We start from the raw sequence: 16207 nt of genomic DNA, 5'->3' as shown, positions 1-16207 counted from the left end.
TGCACCAGCGGTAATGTTACATTCGATACGTAGAATATTTACTTTTAAAATATTCACAAGTTCGTCCGATTCAGCCCAAGTGTTTGGTAGGATTACGCGGTCCGACGAAAATCCTAGCAGAGAACCAATATTATTAATTTTTGTAAAATCAATAGAATATTTACACATTATTTCACTTTTCAGTGTGTTATTATTGGCACGCAGAATAATAACATTATCATCATACGGTAACTCCAACCACATACGCAAGTATTCATTTATCGCACTCAACTCATAACAGACTGTAGGTATGGTTATTAGTTTATTTTTACCAAAGTAAAAATTATTATTCGTCTCATCTACATTGGCGATCGAGTAGAAACTTTGAAAATCTACGAGTCCTAGCTCATAGTGACCGTCGTCCAGATTCATCGGTGGGAAAAAATTTGATTCCAACACATGACCGTGTCCTGATAGTGTAAATGTTAAAGACATTTCGTCTGTTCTCTTAGAAATTTAACACACAACTGACCACAAATGCTCGTATCATACGACTGATATTGGTCATGATTGTAATAAACTGTACTAAGCGGACCGAAGTACCGACCAAGTTCAGTCGGTGGTTTCAGATTACCAAAAGAATCGAACTACTTTACAAGATTATTGCATTTAACGTAGGCAACCCAGTGAGTGCCTGGACCATTAGAATCATCAAGGTTAACGTTTGCACATTCATTAGACAATGGACCGTTTAGCGGTAGACTTGTACGCATAAAGACTCCACGGAAATTTAGTATATCACGACATACGTGAGATAATTGAATATTACTTGTAGCACCAGATCTTGGTAGACCGTGTACAGTTACTTTTTTGTTCGCTTCTTTAACATTGATTTTTTTGCTACCCCTCCTCCGCTTCGTTTGTACGGTGCGAGATACAGCCCCCGTCCGCCTCTTGCAGTTGCTTCTATCATACGATTGTGACGCTGCATTTCTTCCAACTGTTTTTTCGTAGTTTTGGCATCGTTTACAGCTTTCGCTATACCTGATGCTCCACCTGCTGGTGCTCCCACCGCACCTAGCAGTGGGAGCAAAGGCAACAAGCCGCCCCGTTTTTTAGGCACTAGAATTTTCCGTTTTTTTACAGCACTATTTCCAGTTTTTCTCACTGCTGCTTTCCTCACCATATCTGTTTGTAATTCTAAACCAAGTTTACGCTTTCCGTTCATAGACGCCCAGACAGCTGTTGCTGCAGCACGCTCACCCAAGGTTGCGTCACCAGCTATGATACGTTTACGTGCACGTTTTGCGAGCACTTTATCAGCTTGATGACGCTGCGACAAGTCTTTGTATTGCGAATATGCGATATCGTGTTGTATACAGGCTTCGTCCAGCTGATTCACACCTAGATCACCGCGTGCTAATCGTTCTTGAAGTCGAGTTCCTGGTCCACAGTAATTGTATCACGGTAAATGAAGTTCAAACGGTAGTTTGTTTATTGTTTTATTGAGGAATAATCCACATCCAACGCACGACATGTATAACAATCTTTTATCAACGGTGGTAGTCCATCCGCATGAGTAGTATTAGGTAGATTGAAATGTTGTAAACAATAGCGATATTTTTTAACCTCAGGATCTGCACGAATGTGCTTGGGTAATTTATTCCAATATCTATCAATAATGTGTGAAAAGTACTTTAAAAGTACAATTTTCGGTACATATTCCAATTGATCACTGCTTAACTCCTCCAAACTTGTAACATCCAGCACAAATGCAGGCATAATGAAAACTGATTGAATTCTCGGATTTCATGTCTATACTTAGCTCGTGCAATTACGATTTAACCTCACATTCGTTCGAGAATGCATTTCGTAAAGCAACAATTAAGTATCAATATCTCTAATACCGATTATCACACTGCCGCCGTTAGTGATATGAAACGTCATGGATCTTTGCTACCGTCAACTATACGCTGTATAGTTTGCGGACCCTCAAATTGTGGGAAAACAAACGTATTGCTAAGTCCTATTGAGAGTCCTCACGGTGCTAGATTTGACAACCTGTATGTTTACTTGAAATCGTTGCAGCAACCAAAGTACCGTTACTTGGAACAACTATTGACAGATAGGGAGGAAATTGGTTATCATCAATTTTCAAATAATAGTGAGGTTATAAATGTGACAGATGTATTACAAAATTCAATCTTTATATTTGATGATGTGGCAAATGATAAGCAGGACAATATAAGAGACTACTTTTCAATGGGTCGGCACTCAAGCATCGATTGCTTCTATCTTTGTCAGATCTATGCTAAGATTCCAAAACCTCTGATTCGTGACAATGCAAATATGTTAATCATTTTTAAGCAGGATGGGACTAACTTGAAGCATGTTTAAAAAGATCATGTAAAAACTGATATGACATTTGAAAAATTTTGCGAATTGTGTTCAAAGTGTTGGCAGGAAGATTATAGATTTTTAGTAATTGATAAGGACAGTGGTATGCAAAATGGTCGATATCGGAAGGGTTTCGATGAATATGCAACTATCGAATAGCATAAAGCAACATATCAGTGCTGGAAAGTGTTAGTTTAACGTAGAGAATTGAACAGTGTAAAGCTTTTAATTATACAAACGGACCGGTTACATTATTAAGCAAATCAGTTATAAAGATAAACGGGCCAATTGAATCGCTAAACAGGTTGGTCGAACCGCTAAACCGGTCGATTGAACCGCTGAACTGGTCAATTGAACCGCTAAAAAGGTCGATTGAACCGCTGAACCGGTCAGGTGAAACGCTGAACCGGTCGGTCGAACCGCTGAACCGGTCAGGCGAACCGCTGAACCTGTCAGGCGAACCGCTGAACCGGTCATTTGAACCGCTAAACAGGTTGGTTGAAACGCTAAACAGGTCGGTTGAACCGCTAAACCGATCGGTCGAACCGCTGAACCGGTCGGTCGAACCGCTAAGCAGCTCGATTGAACCGCTAAATAGATCGGTCGAACTGCTAAACTAGTTGATTGAACAGCTATAAAGATCGATTGAACTAGTACATTGACTTGTTAAACCATTAAATGTTTACAATAAAAATGGATGAAAAGTCACTACTTAAGATGATTGCTGAAACGAGTGAGGTGATTCGTGAAAAACATCGCGCACTGAAATTAAGAGATCAATGGTGGCAAATAGATTGAATGAAACTTTTAAACCAATAGTCGATCCACTGAAAAAACTAGTTATGCAAAGAGATAATAACAGTGAAGAATCTTATGACTTAAACATTGATATAAATCATGACAAGTAGCGGAATCGTTATCATACTTCAACCCCCAATGAGTATATTATCAAGAAAAAAAAGAAATTACATAACAAGGACGGCACTCTTACAAATAAATCATTGATGATCTATGATGATGATGATGAAAAATCTACTTTTCATAAATCAGTATTACCAATTAAATCAATGCAAGAATCTACATCATTACATTCAGAGCCTGGACAAGAATCTGCATCATCACATTCAACATCAAGACAGGAAACCTTAGGATTGCTCAAAAAACAAATGAATCATTCCATAGATTGGAGATCTTTTCCACCTATTAAACGTCATTATATGCAGTTGTTTCTTTTCGTTGTAAAGATCAAATCGATCATGGTTTCGGAGTTACATTAGATAAAAGGAACCAATATGTGATAGGAAGATGTACATTTGATATTAGTCATGAAGGTGATATTTTAATTGATAAAAAGGGCTATATTGGTACGAGAGGTCTTTTTGAATTAATCTTTATGAAAGAGCCTGATAGAAAGCTCTACACGATTGATGACAAGATCATATATAAGCAAATCCTTGAACAAACTAAATCATATAAAAGAGCAAATGATAGTTACCAACAGGTTCAAGGGAATAAGGGTCCAAAGTATAAGAAAATAATTCAACCATTAATTTACAATAAAGTACCATCACAACGAGTGATAGCTGGTAGTGGATTTATGCTTGTTACTGATGAGCCTGCAAACTATATACATTGGAACGATCCTAATGAATTAGTTGATCGATTACGACTTTTAATTGCATCAACCACCGCAGGTCATACAAACCACCATAATGAAATACAGTCAATAATAGAAGAGTTGCGTGAAGAGGATCTTATTCTATAAAAGGGTACAATTTATTAACATTTTCATCCGTTGCGTACCACACGTCAATATGTCAATTAATAAATTTGGTAGTGGTTTTAACGTAAGGAAGGAATTTAATATTGGTACATTAAATGTGACTAAAAGAGCATTGGATTTGAATAATAAAAAAGTAGTAAATTTGACTATTGATTCTGATAATAATACATGTGCTGTGAATATAAAGTTCTTGCAATACAGTTTATGTAAATTGGAGGGAAAAATTGAAGAGAGAATAAATAAAAAAATACAGGAGATTGAAGCAAAACTTTTCCAAACAATCAGTAAGATTAATGATGGATCCAAGAAGTGAATGTTTAGGATGCATCATACATTTTATACTCATGATAATCAATTGCTTTCGAAAGAAAAAGAATCATGAGTGATGAAAAGAAACAGAAATTATATGTGTCTGAGGGAAAGGTTGTAAAAAGATAATCAGGGAAAATCGTGAGTGAAGAAAAGAAGCAACTGGTGCAAGAGTTACATGTCCCTGCGAGAAGAAATTTTTTACGAAGAAAAGTTATAATACGTGGTTTCGATGATCTCTGACAGGCTGACCTTGTTGATATGCGTTACTACGTTGATACTAGTCATCACTATATTCTTGCAGTAATCGATACTCTATCAAAATACGGTTGGGCAATAGCTCTGAAGACCAAGAGTGCTAAAGAAGTAACTGCAGCTATGGATAAAATCTTGAAAAGTGGTAGGTGTCCGAAAAATTTGCAAACTGATAACGGGATGGAGTTTTAGAACAGCGATTTCAAACTGCTTATGAAGAAACGGGGTATAAATCATTACTCTACGTACAGCACGTTAAAAGCATCGATAGTTGAGCGTTGGAATCGAACATTAAAAACTGAAATGTGGAAAAGATTTACATTGAACGGTAGTTACAAATGGCGAAATATGCTTCAACAGCTTGTGGATGATTATAACACACGGAAGCATCGTACTATAAGAATGCGTCCAGCTGATGTGAAACCTGAGCATGCTGAGCAGCTACTCGCGACTGTATACAACACAATTAAGATCGTTGGACGTTCTAAGTTCAAGGTCGGTGATTTTGTGCGAATCAGCAAATACAAGAACGTGTTTGCTAAAGGGTACACAGCGAACTGGACTATTGAAATATTTCAAGTTACAAAAGCGCAAAGGACAAATCCGGCCACATATTTACATAAAGATTTTCATGGTAAAGATATATATGGAGGATTTTATGAATATGAGCTCCTAAAAACAGCTAATCCTAATGTATACCTGGTAAAAAAAGTGTTGCGTAAGAAAAGGAACAAGGTTTATGTAAAATGGTTAGGTATGGATAAAACGCATAATTCGTGGATAAATAAGAACAATGTTTCATGATCATTTATGTAATAGAAATATTCTTGTATTTAAAATAAATAGGAAAAACATGTTTTTTTATATAATATAATAAATACACAATTATTCTTTTAGTCTATAATGACCCCAAGGTAGAGTGGCTACAGTACCAGGTGTGACAAAACGCTTATCATCATGCGGACTGAGAGCAATTTTTTTCTGTGTAATTGCGAAAACTTTATGTAATTTAGATCTAATTGAATTTTGATTGCGGGATTGTACATTGAAATTATTCAAACAATCCTTGTAATCATCAAAAGTTGTGCTTCTATCAACAACATAACCTTTGACATCTTTAGCTTTTTTGATAATTTTTGTACAACCCTGTACTTTAAATGTATACATTTTTGATCTCAGTCCAATGAACTCCGTCATGATCTTACCATTATTTTCATCCTTCATTAATCCTGGAACCTTTTTATTAGCCAATGGTAAGCCGAATTGATTATCAGAAGGATAATCGCTAGTATCAAATTTCGTAATATCATTTTTCATGACAGAATAAACATCATCACATTGGATACTGTATATCAGACTGTCCGTGTCAGTATACAAAGCTCTACATTTGCTACCAAATGTAGGAAACATATAATCGTAATGAAAATCATACAAACAAGTCTTAGAGATATCTAAAATACTCATGCCTACGTACACCGGTTTATCAAATTTCGCGGATAATTTCGATAATTGTATTGCAATCAAATTCTCATTGAATATTGTGCGACTGTGAAAATTTGGTTTAGAAGTCAATGCTTCTGCCCCGTATCTTCCCTCCCACTTGGTAGCGAGCTTCACATAAATTCTATTCCTTACGTTTTCCATACTTTTACCGAATACTGCGTTGTTCATTAACTTAAAGAGATTCTTTTCAAAATCGTTTTTCGATTCTGTACGTAAACGTGTGTTTAGCTCAATGTATTCGCGTAGCCAGGTGGACTGCTGAAACTCTAAACCTCTGTGTATTCGCGTTAATCTAATACCGTTACATATACATTGCTGTATTACACGATAGTGTATAACGTAACGTATCTTATCGTTTAGAGTTGCAAGCAGTTTCTCCTGACGTGAACCTGGCGGCTTTTCACGCACTGACAGAACGGTAGGTCGGAATGTTTGTCGTGTAGCTCACGTGGATATTCCAAGTAAACCTCTAAAATGTAACCTACGGATGAATCTTCAGGTACACTATTAATATCAAATTTATCAACATTTTCGATCCATCGGAATCCATGTGTAGGTAGAGGTTGACACATTGCCCAACCACACAAATTATTTACATCGTAGTACATTAAATATTTGCTTGGTTCAGCTGGATCAAAATTCTGCATGTATCGATTGTTGGCTTTTTCATAGCGATGGGAACACTGGCTCAAACCACCGCGTATACCACGTTCAATAAAAAGTAACATATCTACATCTGTGAAAAGCTCCAGTTTATTTCCTGTATGCTTAAGCAACGCATCCCAGATGAAGCCTGGAAGCGTATAATAATGAGCAGGATCCAAATTATAATTTACCATACAGCTATCACGGAAATTCTCGAAAATGTCTGCCAACAATAAAACATCAGTCTTTAAATATAAATCACTGTACTCCCCAAGTGTTCGGATTTTGAATTTGATCCATACATCTTTAGCATGATTATATGCTTCTTCAGTTATATGACTATCAGACAATCTGTTGTAAAACAACTCTCGTGGTAGTAAAGTTGTTTCCCCCAAACGACTTATACTATCTATGTAATCATAAGGAAAAATACCTTTCCTTGTAAGCATGCTATATTGTTCTTCCGTTAAACCAGGAAACTGTGAAACTAAGTTTTTTAGCTGAGATTCCTCCAAATATGAGCTCAGTTTATCTAAACTTGATTCCATAAATTTAAATGTATCGATAAATCTCAGATGAATATTATAATGACGAAGAAATTTACTAAATGAAATGTATTTTTCCTTATGTGCAGGTAGCAGATGTACAGATCCCTCCAACAAATTCGCGATCGCTTCGAAAATAAAATGTGAATCGTAGCCGGACAAATTATGTTAAATTATTGGAATAACATGCGAGTCTTTAAAGTTTAAAATGCAATTATTATGTGCCGGTCCTCTGTATTTACCCGTTAAGTGATCGTGATCGCGAATTCGAAGTTGATTTGGAAGAAACGGCTTTTTGCATATATGACAGTTGGGGTCACTATAGTGCCTCAAGCTTTCGCTGACACTAAGGATTGACATAAGTACTATGGTCTTTAACCTATAGCTTACAATTAGTGCAACGCTCTCAAGTTCACGTACAAACCACTCGATGCAGTCAGTACCTCGATATGAATTGTAACTTGAGAACGATGAATCACGAGAACTTTTTATATAATACCCTACACTAAATGGTACATGTTTTTGATAACTATTACTATTACTGTTATCATCAGATTGGTCAGTCTTCTTCAATATACACTCAGGGTCTGCATATATGACAAACGGCACTCATTCACAATTCTTAACGTTCTTAAATGATTGCCAACGGTCTTCAACTTCGCTAGGTAGTACAACACGCAGGTTATCATTGAGCTGCTCACAATCATGCTCGTGCAACTTTAACTTCTCCACTGTGTGAAAATAGTGTAGACACCTAAAATAAATATTAGAATATACAGGGTGTAACGAAACGACTGCCTTTTCTCGTAACTGGAGGTTCGGGGTGACAAACTGAGTGCACGTGTAAAATTTCGTTCGAATCGTTCAAGAGGTTTAAAAGTTATTTCTATTTAAAAATCACCCTTTTTCAGTCCTTTTCGAACGACTTTAACTGCATAATGGAAAGTGGAGAAAGTGAAAAACAATTGATGAGCACCCAGCTAGAATGTAAAAATTATCGATCGCGTGCGGTAATACTTTTGCTATTTAATTCTTTAATCTGGCTATTAGATTAATTTTAAAAATAACAAAATCCTTTATATTACAATTCCAATTCAATTCAGTACAAGCATCATTGACTGATTTGATGGAAAGAGCGAGTTGACGCAATGTAAAGGAAAGTATCAAAAGCTAAGATATCGCGCGAGCGCAATGATAACTTAATAGACAATGCATGAGGGCATTCTCTTTCTACTAACGAAGCTAAAGGGAATGATTCAAAATCAATACATTGATGAAGGAGAAAACTAAACTCACCCATTAATTGTTCTGCAAGTTCCTTTAAATCGAAGTTTTTGAAAAAGCTTCAAACTGGTTCCTCGATGATTTCCAGAAAGCACACTAACACTGATTTTGCATTTAAACACTTGTGAATTTAAACAAATTAGGTATTAACCTACGTTTCTTCAAAACACTGGAGAATTTGACACTTTTGAACTGTTTGAAGTAGGGTGATTAAGAGTGGTCGAAACGAATTATTGATTATTCTATCTCTCTGTGTCTCTCTTTTCAGCCTACTTCAAACAGTTCAAAAAGTGTCAAATTAACCGGTGTTTTGAAGAAACGTAGGTTAACACCTAATTTGCTTAAATTCGCGAGTTCTTAAATGCAAAATCAATGAAAGTGTGCATTCTGGAAATTATCGAGGAGCCAGTTTGAAGCTTTTTCAAAAACTTCGGTGTAAAGGAACTTGGAGAACAATAATGGGTAAGTTTAATTTTTTCTATCATCAATGATTTGATTTTAAATAATTCTTTTTACCTTCGTTTGTAGAAAGAAAATGCCTTGATGTGTTTCCTATTAAATTATCAGTGCAGTCGCGTGACATTTTAGCTTTTGATACTTTCCTTTTCATTCTATCTTCTCCCTCTTTCCATCAATTCAGTCAATGATACTTGTATTAAATTGATTTGGAATTGTAATGAAAAGGATTTTGCTATTTTTAAAATTAATCTAATAGCCAAATTAATGAAATAAATAGCAAATGTATTATCGCGCGCGATCGATAATTTTTACATTCTAGTGGGGTGTTCGTCAATTGTTTTTTCACTTTCTCCACTTTATTATGCACAGTTAAAGTCGTTCGAAAAGGACCGGAAAAGGGTGAGTTTTAAATGGAAATAACTTTTAAACCCCTTGAACGATTCGAACAAAATTTTACACGTGCATTTGGATGGTCACCCTGAACCTCCAGTTACGAGAAAAGGCGGTCGTTTCGTTACACCCTGTATATTAAAATAACTGTACTTTAATATTTGTAGTAAAATAATTGTGCTAATATTTGGTAGTTCAATCATTATATACCGATCACAAATATGGTGAACGTGTCCTCTCTTCGTAAGCTGTGAATGTAATAATGTGGAAAGGCTTGTTATACACATGAAATGTGCAGTCCCCTCTTCATCTGTGATCATTAAAAGGTTGACATGTCGATCTTTCTTTTTCTTAGTTAATTATAGAGGTGCGACGTTTACTCTTCCTCTTCCCTGATGATTATCCTGCTCCTCCAAGGTGAAGATATTGACCGAAACATTATTATCAACTTCAAATTTCGGTATCTGATTTAGAGTAGTGGGAAACGTTATGCTTCCAACCTTTAAAACAGATCTAAAATCAGGACAAGAGGATGATCGACTGACCACAGCAGGTGGTTGTGCGGGATACAACGATGCAGTCACAGACCATGTAAAACAAGCATTATCACTTGTTTTTACATTTATCACAGCTTTTTTGCACATGATAGAAGATGGTAGCTGAATTTGACATCCTTCTTGCAGGGGGCTGTAATGGTTCATGTTTACAATTAAACTGTAAATTTTCTCCAATGCCCATCCACTATCACGTTCTTGGAATTCACTAAGTCTATGCAAAATTACTTCTACGAGATTGGACTTGTACCATTCACTAAAGTCATCAGTCTTATATAAGGTACTATTTTTCGTACTAATATGCTTTTCATCGCTATTCCCTTTGCATACAAATTGTCCATTAAATAAACAGTTTACCTTAATACAATTAACACTATTTAATAACGTGTTTATATGAGTTTGCAGTTCTTCCGCACTTAATAAAAACTCACGAGGATCAATATAATTACTGTTAACTACCATACCGCTACATATTCGGTTTTTAAATGCTGAATCAAGATTCTCCCAAATAAGTTTATCAACAACCGCAACAGTAGCAACATTGCTACCACCACCACCACCGAATTTTATTGAACTTTCATCCCTTGTTGCTCGGTGGAGGAGACATTTGATACGTGCGATTTCGGTAAAATGCTTTTGTCGCGTACCGGGAAGTGCATTCTGTTTAGTATTTCTCAATTGCTGAATGCGATCGCGGCACTCGATGACCCACGCACGATAATCAATCTTAGTTTTCACCAAACTGAACGTCTTCTGAAGAGTGTTATTCATTTTGAACTTCGATAATTTCCGAAAAAAAGAAAATTTAAAACGGATAAGCACAAGAACGTTGGATAACTATCTTGTAACAAAGTGTTAAATGATAAAGAAATTTATTATCAAACGTGCACATTTTTATATAAATAAGATGAGAATGAAACCTGATATATGCTTAGTCTTCATTTTACACATGTGATGGAAATGTTTTAATAGAAATTCATCTAAACTGATTTATAGTTGAAAAATATTTAATTGATATAAACAAAGTTTTCAATCTTTTTTTTTATTTATAAAATTTATTATACATAAATTGCATGTAATATACATTTCTCATTGCACATATACGATTATGATTCATTCAAACAGGTAACTGTGATTAATACATACTATTTTTTAATTTAAATTAACTCCAATTATATTCATCCATATTGTTAATTTCTAAATCAGATATTTTTTTTAATCATTTCATTTTTTTCATCTCTCACAAAAATTTTGTCCTTGTCCTCATAACATGTAGGATATTTTTTAATTAGTAGCTTATGTTTGTAATAGAGTGAATATCCATCCGTCCATTGTAGACTATGATAATTTAAATACAGCCAACTGTAAAATGTATTTTATTAGATAAAAATCAATCAATCAATCAATCTTTATAATATTAACAAATCTCACTTACTATGATTGCTTTCTCTCCCAATCATTAAGCCAAGCGTACTGGAATGGTGGAGAAAATAGGATATGTTGCACTTATTTCTTTCGTACAACTGCAAATTCTTTCACTATGAAAAATATGTCAGCCAATCTAAACCCTTGAAAATCTACAAAGATTTTACCTCAAGACATAAAATCCACGAGTCATATTGAAAAGATCTTCATGTAAATAAGACATAGCGATGTATGCACATCTCAATTTTCTCCAGAATTCTGATTTTTACCGATTGTATGCAATTTCTACAGAGTTCACACGATGTATCATCACAACCTTGATAATAAACTCATTTTACCTCGAAAAATAAAATGTATGTGTTATATTTGAAAGATCTTCATTTAACTCTTTCAAGAGTAGAGAGTGAAAAAAAGATAATACGTCTTCTTTGCATGTTCTGTTGTAACAGCAAATCATTTACTTGAGTTGGAGAAAAGGTGATAATCTTTTTAATCTAATTTCTCAGTCTACCAAGTTCACTCAATACAGTCTGTTGTCAGTGACTTAGTTAAAAAATAGAAATTATAATGGGTGTTCCAAACAACAGCAACAACAACCGAATGGATACTGAAGAGAATGATATTCCAGTCATTGATTTAGTGAGTGATAGTGATTCGGATATTTTGTTCGATGAGGATGGTGATGATGATCCGGAAAATAATGACGTTTATCAGCTGCTTTCCGAGGTCAGGAGAGACCTGGAGATGGAAGCGAGGATTAATCTGTTATTGGAGGATACGGATATGGAGGAGGATGAAAAAGAGGAGGAGGTGATGCACATACATCAGGAATGTCCACAAACTGTATGTAAATTATTATTTCAATTGAAAAAATAGAGAGTAATATTTTTTTATTTCTTTATAGACACGGACCATGGCTACACAAACAGAGCCTGTTGTAGATTTGACACCATTCTAATGGTGTCGAAGATGCAGTGATTATGGACATCTGGCCATAACTTGCCCTGCTCCGATTTGGTGCAGCATTTGTGAAGATTGTGGGCATAATAGCATAGATTGTGAAAATGATCTATGGTTACTGGTAAGAATTGTTAAAAGTTTAGACTCTTATAAAATTAATTAATTAATTAAATTGTGAAAATAAAAGCTATTTTTTAATAATAATAATAATAAATATTGTTTTTGTTCACAGATGATGTTCCAATTAACTTTTTTTCCTCGCGTGTGGATAGACTTAGTTTGATCAAGCTGTGATAAGTTTTATTATTATTATTATCATCATTATTATTATTCTATTATTATACAGGCTGGAACGTTAACGCCGCACTTCTTTAAAAGAGTTATTCCTGAGACTTTTCTAAGGAAAACGCAGATGGCCGTTTTAAAATCTAGCGACTGGTTAAGGAGATATTAAAGATTAAATTTTGTATGCAATTATTGATTCTACATATGATTGCAGTAGTATTGGTATGTACGTGTGGCAAGTTCAAGTATAAGAGAGAAGTTGCTGCTATGACGTTTCACTCTCCCCTTTTATTGATTTTTTCGGATTCGTTGAGAAGTTGCTGCCGGTTAGCTGTTTTGCTTTTTTATTGATTAGCTGGAAATTTTGAGATTTAATTCGCGTTCTCGCGCAGAAACTAACGCGTACGCGCAATTTACCTTGGCGAATCTTGGTTAACTTTTATTGTGTGCGTCCCCTTACCATTTAATTTCCGATGCCTAATAATTAATGGGCAAATCGGGAGAATGTAAATTAAATTCTATGAGGATTGAACACTTTAAACCAAGACTATGCTCCAGTCAATGAGCACTCAGTTGTGCATATCTGTCGATCATTGACTGTAAGCGAGAAAAAGAAGCTATAGCCGAATAGTCGCGTCGTTGACGGTTAGCCTAATAAATGAAAATATTGCGTAATCAAATGTTTATTTACCTGATTTTATGGAGCAACTTCAAGGATGGGCAGCATTGTAAATGTGCTCCATATGGCCACCTTCAGCATCGATGTACGCCCTTGCTCGTCGGAGAAGATTTGCTTGGACAGTGGCTAAAATCTCAGGCGTGATCTCCGTGATAGCCACATCCAATCGCGCTGCTAGTTCTTCCTGATCCCGCATTAGATGTCTTCCCGTGTAAACCTTTTCTTTCAAGGCCCCCCAAAAGAAGAAATCTAATGGATTCAGATCAGGAGATCTAGCAGGCCAAGGGATGGGACCACCACGGCCGATCTATTTGCCGGGAAACTTGCGGTGCAACACGCCTTTCGCAGTGGCCGCATTATGCGGAGCTGCTCCGTCGTGCTGGAACCACATTTTCTGCCGAATTTCTGGAGGAACATCTTCCAGAAGGTCTGGAAGCTGATTCTCTAGAAATTCGACATAAATATCTCCCGTCAATCGCGATGGTAGGATGCACGGTCCAATCTGTAAACAATTCACAATGAACTTTAGTTGCAAGCATTATTAGCATTTAAGAAACGTGAATAAGTGTTAGAAACTTACCAAATATTTCCCGACGATGCCTGCCCAAAAATTTATTGACCATATAAATTAAGATTTCTGTTCTCTTATTACAAATGGGTTACTCTCGTCCTAGTAGTAGTCGATTAGCATGTTTATAACACCATTTTTGTTAAACATGCTCTCGTCAGAGAATAAGATACAATTTATGAAAAAGTTATCCTCTCCATGTTTTACGAGAAGCCAGTGGCAGAACTGCAAACGGCTCCCATAATCTCTGGACAATAATTCTTGTACAGTCGTGTATTTGTAGGGGTGCATCGATTCACCATGGAGCACTCGCAGCACCGTGGTGTGATTATTGCCTAAATGCCTGGCTACGACTGGTTTGCTGGTCCGCGGCCTCTCCCGGAACTCACACAGCACTTTCCTCGAAAGCAGGAACGCGTGATGTTCTCTGCGTGATGTTCTCTCCTCCCATTATCACTGTAGGTTAGCGCCAAACTGCCCGTGTCCCGTAGACTTTGCACAACCTTCTTTATTATGTTTTTTCCGGAAGTCTACGAATGGGAAACTTCTCCACATACACTCTCGCGGCCAGAGTTGCAGAAGCATTATTCTAACAATGCAGCTGAAGCATGTTGTAATATTCGACATTTCTATAACTCATTTTTCACTGATTTTAGGGCTGATAAAACGGAAAAAACGGTGCCCTTATGTCGGCAATTTGATATAATAGTTGTTTCAGTTGCTAATAAAAACGCCTAGCAGTGCGAAAATAGCACTTTGCAATAAAAAAACGGGAGTGGTTGTTATTAGCAACTGAAACAACTATTATCAATTTGCCAACATAAGTGCATCGTTTTTTCCATTTTTTAAACCCTAAAATCAGTGAAAAATGAGTTACTGTAGTAACGAATATTGCAATATGCTTCAGCTGTATTGTTAAAATAATGCTTCTGCAACTCTGGCCGCGAGAGTATACGTGGAGAAGTTTCCCATTCGTAGACTTCCGGACAAAAACATAATAAAGAAGGTTGTGCAAAGTCTACGGGACACGGGCAGTTTGGCGCTAACCTACAGTGATAATGGGAGGAGAGAACATTACGCGTTCCTGCTTTCGAGGAAAGTGCTGTGTGAGTTCCGGGAGAGGCCGCGGACCAGCAAACCAGTCGTAGCCAGGGATTTAGGTAATAATCACACCACGGTGCTGCGAGTGCTCCATGGTGAATCGATGCACCCCTACAAATACACGAGTGTACAAGAATTATTGTCCAGAGATTATGGGAGCCGTTTGAGGTTCTGCCACTGGCTTCTCGTAAAACATGGAGAGGATAACTTTTTCATAAATTGTATTTTATTCTCTGACGAAAGCATGTTTGACAAAAATGGTGTTATAAACATGCTAATCGACCACTACTAGGACGAGAGTAACCCATTTGTAATAAGAGAACAGAAATCTTAATTTAAATGGTCAATAAATTTCTGGCCAGGCATCGTCGGGAAATATTTGGTAAGTTTCTAACACTTATTCACGTTTCTTAAATGCTAATAATGCTTGCAACTAAAGTTCATTGTGAATTGTTTACAGATTGGACCGTGCATCCTACCATCTCGATTGACGGGAGACATTTATGCCGAATTTCTAGAGAATCAGCTTCTAGACCTTCTGGAAGATGTTCCTCCAGAAATTCGGCAGAAAATGTGGTTCCAGCACGACGGAGCAGCTCCGCATAATGCGGCCACTGCGAAAGGCGTGTTGCACCGCAAGTTTCCCGGCAAATGGATCGGCCGTGGTGGTCCCATCCCTTGGCCTGCTAGATCTCCTGATCTGAATCCATTAGATTTCTTCTTTTGGGGGGCCTTGAAAGAAAAGGTCTACACGGGAAGACATCTAATGCGGGATCAGGAAGAACTAGCAGCGCGATAGGATGTGGCTATCACGGAGATCACGCCTGAGATGGTAGCCACTGTCCAAGCAAATCTTCTCCGACGAGCAAGGGCGTACATCGATGCTGAAGGTGGCCATATGGAGCACTTTTACAATGCTGCCCATCCTTGAAGTTGCTCCATAAAATCAGGCAAATAAACATTTGATTACGCAATATTTTCATTTATTAGGCTAACCGTCAACGACGCGACTATTCGGCTATAGCTTCTTTTTCTCGCTTACAGTCAATGATCGACAGATAAGCACAACTGAGCGCTCATTGACTG

General features: G+C 36.7%; 2 protein-coding genes and 1 pseudogene across 4 annotated transcripts in view; 1 reads left to right on the top strand and 2 right to left on the bottom strand.

Moving 5' to 3' along the window:
- Nucleotides 1-16207, top strand: part of LOC136782968 (general transcription and DNA repair factor IIH helicase/translocase subunit XPB-like) — a 588849-nt pseudogene that overhangs the window by 448794 nt on the left and 123848 nt on the right.
- The window catches only part of Kua (Plasmanylethanolamine desaturase Kua), a 157254-nt gene that overhangs the window by 19683 nt on the left and 121364 nt on the right, over nt 1-16207 (bottom strand). The gene's annotated exons all lie outside the window — the stretch shown is intronic.
- On the bottom strand, nt 5609-6374 carry LOC136782940 (uncharacterized). Its single transcript, XM_066742720.1, has one exon. It carries the CDS (start codon nt 6365-6367, stop codon nt 5609-5611), a length of 759 nt encoding a protein of 252 aa, XP_066598817.1. The 5' UTR covers nt 6368-6374.

Source organism: Prorops nasuta, unplaced genomic scaffold (assembly GCF_024137725.1).
Source record: "Prorops nasuta isolate Cenicafe-Biocafe unplaced genomic scaffold, Cenicafe_Pnas_1.2 PNAS00031, whole genome shotgun sequence".
NCBI classification, from domain to species: domain Eukaryota; kingdom Metazoa; phylum Arthropoda; class Insecta; order Hymenoptera; family Bethylidae; genus Prorops; species Prorops nasuta.
This window is presented reverse-complemented; position numbering and strand designations above follow the sequence as displayed.